The 10347-nt window shown below is 45.2% G+C and overlaps 1 protein-coding gene across 2 annotated transcripts in view; it reads right to left on the bottom strand.

Annotated features, from left to right (window-relative positions):
- Positions 1–296: 296 nt before the first annotated feature.
- arrdc2 (arrestin domain containing 2) overlaps positions 297–10347 on the bottom strand; it is a 32459-nt gene continuing 22408 nt past the window's right edge. For both annotated transcript variants that reach the window (XM_043721484.2, XM_043721483.2), the window contains exons 2-8: positions 8390–8459; positions 7586–7733; positions 6694–6796; positions 5553–5809; positions 5060–5222; positions 3598–3761; positions 297–2933 (exon numbers count right to left, since the gene is read on the bottom strand). In XM_043721484.2, the coding sequence (XP_043577419.1) occupies positions 2880–2933; positions 3598–3761; positions 5060–5222; positions 5553–5809; positions 6694–6796; positions 7586–7733; positions 8390–8459 (959 nt within the window). In that variant the 3' untranslated portion in view covers positions 297–2879. The remainder of the gene's footprint in view (positions 2934–3597; positions 3762–5059; positions 5223–5552; positions 5810–6693; positions 6797–7585; positions 7734–8389; positions 8460–10347) is intronic.

Genomic DNA, 10347 nt, shown 5'->3' with positions numbered 1-10347 from the left:
ACGTCCAACTACAGAGATCACGAGAAGCAAAGGTGAGCAAACATATCGTTATTGAACAGGAAGGAGAATCAGAGCGATCAAGAGAGGAGTTTCATTTAATTCTTTATAGAAATCCAGCCATTGGACTGATTTAGGTGGAGATTATAGCCATCTCATCACGGTCAAGATTGGGAATCCATCCTGTTTGGATTTAGGATCATACTGGATGCCTATGTCCCAAACTGAACTAGGAAGAGAATACTTTGAGAACAACCAGACTTACACACATTGTATTATTTTATAATAAAAGACCGAAATCACTAGGATAATCTGATATTTTATTGTAAAGAAAAAAATACAAAAATATCTTTTTTAAAAAAGACAATTTAACAGTCTGAAACATGTGTAGGATTTTATACACACAACGCAAACAGATTTTATTCCAACCTTCTTCCATTGATAACCAGAAGCATTGCTCAAAACTCTCCACAAACCAAGGGGTTGCCAACTCAGACTGGGTACATTCCTGGATGTTTGGACACACTTCTACCCGTCTATGCCCCACTTTCCCATTATGGCTGTCTGAGGTGTCCATTCCCATGGTGCCCCAACCTTCCCCAGCTAAGCAGCAGTAAATAACCTCTTTGCTAACCCGTAACTGGACAGCATGTAACCAGGAGCTTTGATTATTACAGATGGCTTTACAATGTTTTAAAACATGAATGTTTGAATGCATTGATAGCTCTTCCCAAAGTTTTGATCATGTGGATGCTTGGGTATTAAATTGATAAGACTCCAGGACAATCCAAGAAAGCTGGTGATGCTATGCTCATCCCTGACCCGTTACTACACCAACCTATTAGGTTATTGCAGATCTTTAAGCAGCAACCTTTCTTCTGTCAACAGTCAATTATGCAAGATATCAAAAACTAATGTACAATGTCAGCCGACTGCCTGCTCTACTCCCCGTATACCTGTCATTAAAAACTCTGCTTGTTGGTCATCCTAAATCACACCAGGTTCTATTCACTTATCAGCTCCCTGTGCTCACTGACCTACAATGCCTCTATTTTAAGTGCAACTTGGGTCTTTATAACCCTCAGTCGTCTTTTCTATATATATTTCACGACCACACTCTTTACTATCCCTATACCCTTCTACAACATTCCAGATTCCCACATTCCTACAGCTCCGGCCTTTTCAGCCATCTCAATTTTAATCGGTCCACCAATGGCAAGCATGCTTTCAGTTGCTTCGACCGTAGACTCTGGAAATCCCTCCCTAAACCTTTCCACCTCACTGTCCTCCTCAAATATACCCATGTTCCTTAAATTGCTCCTTACAGCATACATTTTTGATTGAACTAACCTCCTTACACAGATGCAAAGCATTTTGGAATGCTTAATTACTTAGAAAGGTGCTACGGAAATGCAGGTTGCTGATGGTATTCTTTCTTCAATTAATGGAAGAAATTGAGAGAAAGAAAAGGTTCCCTTCTAAAGCACCAAGTCCCTGAAACCTAGTATCTGGGTCACATATGGAAACAACTGCATAACATTGGAAGTTAGATCATTAACACTGTCATCTCTCTGCCTCTCTGTCCTCACCCATTTTTAAAGAAATCGGTTTATGTGTAACTTAGGCAGAGAAAAATCACTCATTACCTTACTGCAGATCCTTTTCATGGGGGTTGCATGAACTGTCATTGCTCTGCTCATTGATATCTTATGCAATCTCACCTCTCTCTCTCTTTCTCTCATTCCTTCCCCAATCCCTCACTCTGCTTCTCCACCTGTCACTTCTTAAAAACCTATGCTAATTCCATTTTGCCAGCCAATTGTCTACCCTACCCTCCTTCTCCTGATTCATTCTGCATTCATTTACCTGGGGAAAAACCTTTAGGACATCCAGTTTTAAAACAATATAAAAAGTTAGTAGAAATAATTATTGATCATAGTGGTGAAAGAAGTCAGTTTTGCACAACTGCCCTTAAGCTCAGGGTGTTCTGAAACACATTTCCCCACAACCAGAGGGTTTCTTGGAATCGGGACTAGAGGTTATCGCAAGTGGACAACACAGAGGAATTAAACAACGTTTTCACAACAATTCTTACCTCTTCCCTAGAAGCCCAACCTCTCACACCCAACAGTGTTTCAGCTCCAACGCCTGATCCCACATTTCTCTGTTGGGATACTGCGATCATTGGGAGAGGTCGTAATTATAATACAGATCCAACTTAGTGTGAGGGAGTACACCTGACAGACTGGGACCCAACCGAACCCCGTGCAAACTCTCAAAACGCTGACTGGTTAAACCGGGTTGGTCGTCTAGCCCTGGAACACGCGCACACTCTGACAGCCAGACAGTAACACTTGCCTCTCCCCCAAATTCCTACACATTCTGCGCCCAGTCCGCATGTTAGAAATACAAGATGATTGACAGAGCACTCCAACAAGGTGAATGCTCGGTTCACATGGAGATGAGGGAGAGAGGGTTGAGCTCATTCAGCTACAGCCCGTGCCCTTTACACAGACGACCCCTCCACCCACCCTCTCTTGCGGTCACATCACTCACTGGTTCTGCTACAGGCAGTAGTCACGCGAAACCTTTCGATGAGATGTTAAGTTCAGTAGAAACGAGCAAACAAAGGGAGACAGCAAAACAGTTCCACGAGAGGCAGAAAGGTAGCTGCGGATCCCAATCTGACTCACACCATCGCCGCTGAAGTCAGAGGACGCTCTCCCTGGACACAGGATGGTCTTGTCCCTCTGCAGACAGCAATATCCCGAGTTTGCTTTCAAGGTGCCCAGGAAGTATCCCAAGGCCCTTTAACCGGTTTTAAAATTTCACTTTTCTCTTTTTTTTTAAAAAGCTTTCTGTTGCATGCTGCAGTGAATTCTTCAACAGGTCATACATCGCGGCCGCATGTCTGATCTCGGAGGATGAGGATCAATCTGAAGAGACAAAACAAACAAGAACAAAAATGAGAGTAGGCTCCAGAGAATTCGCAACATTTAGAAACAAGAAGTAGGCTATCAAGAACATTAAATAAAAAGAACACTGGACTTCATTCACACAGAGACAGAATTGAAAAGCAGGGGAGATTATAGTTAACTTGTATGGAATTGTGGTTGCATTTGGGATGAAGACAATTATGGTGTCCAGAAGACAGTAGCACCGGAAAAGGTTCAACAAGGATTTACTAGAATGATATCGGAGTGAAGAGGTCATAAATATCAGCAGGAATTAAAGGCTGGGATTCTATTTCACTAAAAAGATTGAGGAGTGATCTGATGGAGAAATTTAAGATTGTGTCAGTGCGTTGGTTGGAGAAGATTTACAGAAGATATTTGTACAGATCTTGGGACAATAAACATAAGATCATCATTAACAAATTCAACAGGGAATTCAGGAGATACAGCTTTACAGAGAGCAGGGAGAATGGGGTTGAGTTGAATAACATAGATACATTGAACGGGGAAGTTGGACAATTGAAACAGAAGGAAATAAGAAGGGGGAGTTGAAGGAGGTCAAGAGGATGCTCATGTACAGTACAAAACAGAATGGCCTGTTTCTGGGCTGTAAGGTGTTTTAAAGGCTACATGTGTACAACCTTACCTCAGAGTAAATGGGTGGGGGTCGAAAGCGGAACTCCTGTACGTAGGCAAAGAAAGGACGCTCTAGCACTTGATCGAGGGCTTCTTCATCCTCTGGGAGGGATAGTGCTTGGTCAGTCCGCTCAGCTTGTTCCTCAGAAACCACCTCCGAATAATCAGGGGGTGCTGAAATACAATGAAACCAACATTAGGATATACGTAGAAAGTCATGATGGTAATTAACTAAAGGTAAAACTTGGTAAGTGTTTAAAGACAATGCCCTCTCAGTCTGACACCAAGAGATGCACAATGCAGTGTTATGGAAGTTAGGAGTGACACCTTGAAGGTGATATGGGGGCAGCTGCTGTTTTAGAGTAGCCCCCACTCGGTGCCCCCAGCCCAGAACCCCACTTGGTTTGATTATTGCTGATTTGGTTCCACAACCTCCAACCCTGCAAAAATCCAGCAACCTCAATTCTGTCATTTTCAACTTCATCCTGGCCACCACAGGTTTTTTTCTGGGAGGGAGGGGAATGCTTCCTGACATCACCACCTCCGCTCCCCTCCCCCCACCCCCAACTAGCCTGTCGAGTATTTTAAACTTCTGTCCCTTCACTCAGCCTGACTCCCACCTTGTTCTGGACTAGCCCCCACCAGCTGAGGGAATTGGTTCTCAGTTTCGCTGTCTACCCTATCTTCTCCTTTAATGACCCAAAAATAATTCCATTCGACGAACCCATTCGATGCTGAAGGACATGGCCTGGTTGAGTACAGCTCAGATACTCAAGATGTTTGACACCATCCAGGTCAAAGGCACCCACTTGACTGGCACCACATTTACATCTTCAAACACCTGATCCCTCCACCTCCATCGCTCAGGAGCAGCAGCAGTGCGTACTCTACAAAATACACACCCTTCAACAGCACTTTCCAACCCATGACCACTCCCATCTGAAAGGATAAGGGCAGCAGATACATGGGAACACACCCCCTGCAAGTTCCCCTCCAAGCCACTCACCTTCTTGACTTGAAAATATTACTGCAGTTCCTTCAATGTCGCTGGGTCAAAATCTTGGAATTCCCTCCCTAAAGGCATTGTGCGTCAACTCTCAGCACACAGACTGCAGCTCACCCCCACCTTCTCAAGGGGCAACTAGGAATGGACAATAAAGGCTGGCCCAGCCAGAGATGCCCACATCCCATCATCACTGGGTCAACAGCCTGGAATTCCCTCCCCAATGGAATTGTGGGTCTACCTACAGCACACAGCTCTCGCCACCACCTTCAAGGGCAATTAGGGATGACTTAGCCAGAAATGGCCACGTGTTGTGAAGGGATAAATTTAAAATCAAAATTGCAAGCCTCATCAATGCAACCATAAAACACACAGGAGGCAATGGGCCAGGGTTATACACCCAGAGTCTTGCTGCTATGGGCCTGGTACAGACAGACAGAGGGGGGTGGCAGTGGGAGGGGTTGCTTACGTTCTGGTCTCTCGGGGATGCTGAGACGTAGCCAGTCTATCTCCATACTGTACTGACTTCCAACGCTGGACGAACGGCTGCCAAATGGATGGAGAGGAATCGTGCCGATGACGAGGGGCAACTCCAGGGACAGTTTGGATGTTCCCGGGATCTCGACATAAACCTGAAAAGTCCCAAAAAACAAGTTGTCCAATTAGAAAATGCTTCGGTCAAGAAAGGATTCTTATGCTACCGTCTGCATGCAACCTTCCTCATTCCCTTGCGCTTTCATTCACTCTCTCCGTTCATTCCCACCACCACTTCCCCATTGTCTCTCTGTCTCTCATGTTCTCCCTGCACTTTCCACCGTCTCTTTGACTTGCCCCCGACGACCCTGCCCCCATCCCATCCCATCCCCAATACCCTCAGCCGTGACCCTGCCCTACCTTCAACCTCCCCCACCCCCCCCCCCCCAACCCCAAGACAGCAGCAGCTAACCTGGGGGTCAACTTACCCGGAGGATGTATTCCACCCGAATCACGCGGCACTGCAGGAGTGAGGGCGACACAGGGGGAATCTTCAGGGGGCGGCCGTGCCACGACCCCCTCTTTCTGGGGGCCACACCCTCGCCTTGCAACGTTGCCACCACCGCCCTCTTCTGCTTCATCGTGCCCCGAGCGATGAATGTCTGTATTTGGATGATGGCCGCTTTAGGGGTCACCGTGCGGGAACAGCAGTTATCAACTTCAGCGAAGATGGGGATCACTTCTCCTGAAGAGACAAGAGGAGGGGGGGGGGGTTACAGTCACAAAGCACCAGTCCCACACTGTTTTATCCCAGCTCAGTGTAACACTGGCCCCACTGATAGAGCACCGTGCTCTGTCACTCCAGTGTGCAACAATGAATTGATACAAACCAGCATTGCCCCCAATCCCCACTGGCCTCCTGAGGGGGTGGCCGAGGCTAAAATTGTTGCTCTTCAAACTCACCACTGCACCTTTCCATTTTTATTAAAACCAGTTCCACAGCACAGTGGACACTGTAGAAGGATGTTCAGCATCTCAAACATTCCATCAGACCAAGGCTGACATGTATCTAAATCCTGTTTAGTAGCCTCTGCTCCATAACCTTGATACCATTACACAACAATCATCTCAAGTCTCAGTCTCGAAAGCTCACAGTACCCACTGCTGAATGAGTTGCCAACAAAATTGAAGACGAGACCCCTGTAACTTAAACCCCCCCCACCACCCCCCCCCCCATCAACTGAAGAAAATGGTTTCCTGCATCAAGTCAATACAAAGTCCTTTGTTATTTTAAACATCTCGTTATTAAACTCTGAAACCATTCGGCTAAATCAGAGCTGGATGTAAAAGATCAAAGGCAACTATTTTGGAATAAAGTAGGCAGCTCCTTCCTAGTGCTCTGGCCGCTATTTATTTTTGAAACAAAAATCATTGCGAATTCATTGAGATTACAATCTGTACGTGGTCTCTTGGTTTGTACAAATCCAAATTCAATGCGGTGCTCCCTGCATTACAATACTGACCACACTTCAAAACCACCTAATCAACTGAGACTTGCCAGAGGTCAGGAAAGGTACGATATAAAATACTGTCTTTATTGAGCGAGGATGCCTATGAAAATCCTGTTACCTGGTGTGTAGCCTTTCCGGTCAATCTTTGCGGTCAGTGACACATGACCTAGGTTACAGTACCAGACCCGAGCCAACTTCTCCTTTGTGCCAGCTTGGGGAGCCTAGTGGGAGGAAAGGTAAGAACCTTAAGGAATAGAAAATACAACAAGGCCACTCTGTCTGTCAATCCAGACTGTGAACCAAACCAACAGAGGACTCCATCAGTCACTCAAGGGAAGTATGTGTCTAACAACTTATTTAACCCTTTTAGCCCAGACTATCTATCTTTTTAATTCATTCATGGGATGTGGGCATTGCTGGTCAGACCAGCATTTATTGCACATCCCAAATAGCCCTGCAGGTGGTGGTGACAGGGATGCCCACAATGTCCGAAGGGAGGGAATTCCAGGATTTTGACACTGAAGAAATGGCGATCGATTTCCAAGTCTGAATGGCAAGTGGTTTGGAGGGGAATTTGGAGGTGATGGTTTCCCCATGTATCTGTTGCCCTTGTCATGGGGGATGGAAGTGGTCATGGGGTCAGAAGGTGCTGCAGGAGGACCCTGGGTGAGTCAGAGTGATTTGGGAAAATCCGTGATGTATCCACTCCAGAAGGAAGGGTATTGTCCTGTGTGGTGCATGGGGCAGAATCTGCCTTTCCAGAATTGGGCCAGTTAACTTTCATTACTTCAATGGGATCTCAGCAACATGCAGAGATTTCTTTCCTACCCTCCCTTGCAGTAGGAAGGATGGTCATCATGAGCTGTCCATCACTGTTGGGTTACTCCAAATGGAGTATATACTGACCTCTAACTAGCATCACTTCCTTCCCCTTTTGTATTCCTTGGGATAAGGACAAGATAGGCACAGTGGGCTGGACTCCCAATCTCCAATGGTGATGGTACTCTTACCAGTAATGATGGTGTGTTGATGTCAATGGGCTCAATAACTGTGAACTCCCGCTTGATTTTCTTCACGGTGGCCCAAGGACGGTGAAGTTTGACTTTAACCCAGTAGCGTACACTGCCATGCTTCCCCTCAAAGGAAGTCACCAGGTTCCTACACGATGGGAAATAACAAAAGCTGCACGTTAGCACCAGCTGAAGGATTACAAACAGAAACCCTTTCTCCTGAGCAGTGCTTGCTTCTTACAATGGTTGCGTCAACTTTTTTGCATGCTGCTCCTGCTACAGTTCACATTCACATTTCTACTCATCCTCACCATCACTGCATCGGAGAGCCATAGACAGAGTTTTTACAGCACGGAAAGATGCCCTTCAGCCTATCACACCCACGCTGGTCATTAAACATCCTCTCCGCTCTAATCTCATTTTCCAGCATTTTTGTAAGCCACTTTCTGTTTTCTCTTGAGGACCCACGCAACTCACTTCCACCATCAATCCACAAGTTTGTAGGACCAATTCAAATTTGAACAGCTAATTTTGGACTCAACTCAGATTTTTTTCTGAACAACGTTTGAACTTATTGTGGGCTTTTAGTGTCGTCAAATCACACTTTATTAACCCAGAAGTCAATAATGAAATCTGATAGGATCCAATGAATGGAATAAGACAAGGTTCCATCCTAGGCCTTCTTGGAGAAGGCTTTAATCTACATTAGTGACTCCAGTCTAGGGATCTATAGACAGGCTCTACAAAGAAGCAATTGTCCCAGGATATATACTCTTTACATGTGTGAAGAATCAAGGTACTTACTCTTCAGGGAGTTGGAAGCTGAAGGGAAACTCATGGCGACCAGCAGGGAGAAGGGTGATGTCCCCGTTATCTGAAAAGGAAGAGACAGTCCATCAAAAACAATGGCTCACACTCCTCCATATCACCACCTGGTTAGTTGGTTTGAGCGCTTGTGGAATAAAGTTACTGATGAAAGACAGCTTGAAAAATAACTAAAAGGGCACATCGCACACTATTACACAGACTAACTGAGCTGAAACCACCTTGTCCAAGGGGGGAGAGAGACAGACATACAAATTCACACTCATGAGTAAACTTCTCCCCTCAAAGGTTGTGGGCTCAAACAGCCCCAGTGCAGAACAGTGGGAATGCTGCGCTGCTGAAGCTGGTTTTGTTTGGATGAAATATAAGCAGAGGTCACTTCCCTACTCTGAGATGGATCCCATGGAACTTTCTGGAAAAACCATTGAGAGAGATTTTCTCCAGCATCCTAACCAATATTTGACACCAATCACCAATACAGAATGGCAGATCTTTAGCACATTGCTGTTTGCAGAGCTTGCTGTGAGCTAATTGGTAGTTGCACTTCCTGCATGACAACAGGGACTTCAGGGAAATGTTTTACTGGTTATGAAACGCTTGAGGAGGTTGTGAAACAGCTATATATCCCAGAGTCTCAAATGGAACCCACTACTTCAAATAGATGTTTTTGTCCAAGTATCATCACCAAAGGGAGAAGGAAATGAGAATACACATTGCCTTATGTAACTAGGTAAAACCGCCAGCTGCCCAACTTAATCGAAATTTAATCTGATCACTGAGTCGTATAAAAACATATGCCATTACTCTGTGGCCTAACCACTCCCCCAATCCCCCATTCTCCCCTGCTGCTCAAACCCTATCCCATCTTTCCCAGTTGGAATAGTGGGGATTTTGGGAAAGAAACATGCCTGTTCACAGTGATGGAATTTGATTGCACCAACAATTTCCATTCAAATTAACAACACAGCTGATGCAATTAGTAGAAATTTTTGAACTCTAACTACGCCAGGTGCCAACTTTTCAAACCTCCACTTCAAAGTTCAATCCACACCTTACACGAGAAATACTGTAATAAGGTGGGTCCCACCAGCAATGGGTCAATGACTATTTTGTTTCTCTTCTAGTAAGGTACTGACCTTAAGACAGTCTCCTTGGTGGGTTGGTTAACCACCCACATCCCGCAGGGTTTGAAGGTCATTGGTGTGACAGTAATTATTGCTGGACTGTAGTTGACCAAGCAATTGCTGGGAATAGCCGATGGGCTGCTTCTCAAATGTCAACGGCACAAACAAGCAAGAAGTTGGTTTCAAATCACACAAGGTGTTTATCACCTTCAATCAAGGAAATAGTTGAAGGATACCATGCTATAAAAGGAGCTTTATGGAAGGTGATGGGAATCAAGGAGCAGTGGTTAGGCAACTTCCACAGTTTGGGTTCTGGAAGTCTGAACATGGACCAAAGGAAGAAATGAATTTAACCATGGCTGGAATTAATAAAAATGTTGGCTTCAACATTGAAGAGAGTTTCGGAGAGAAGATAAAGGGGTGAAATTGCTTTGAGGAGCATCGAGGGTTCCTTGACAGCATGTAAACTGGGATTGTAGTTTTAACCCTGCTACTCTGAGGCAAAGTTAGTGATCCTGCGGTCGTTCAGTGTGTTGTAGATGATGGGTGAGTGAGGTTACCTCCAGTGGGAGTGAGAGAAGAGGCAGAACGTGAAAATTGCTCAGGAGTGATGAAAGGAAGACTTCATGATAAAGACAACTGTAAATCTAGAACTCTTTCCCCCCACAAAACACTGGTGAAGCTAGTGGTCAATGAAAAGTTTCAGAATTGATGGGTTTTACTGAGCAAGTTTGCCAAGATTAATGTGACCAAGGTAGATCAATGGAGTGAAGGTACAGACCAGCCATGGTCAAGCTTGAGGGGCTGAATGGC

Source organism: Chiloscyllium plagiosum, unplaced genomic scaffold, assembly GCF_037043375.1.
Source record: "Chiloscyllium plagiosum isolate Xiang-an unplaced genomic scaffold, Cpla_swu_hap1 HiC_scaffold_28, whole genome shotgun sequence".
NCBI lineage: Eukaryota > Metazoa > Chordata > Chondrichthyes > Orectolobiformes > Hemiscylliidae > Chiloscyllium > Chiloscyllium plagiosum.
This window is presented reverse-complemented; position numbering and strand designations above follow the sequence as displayed.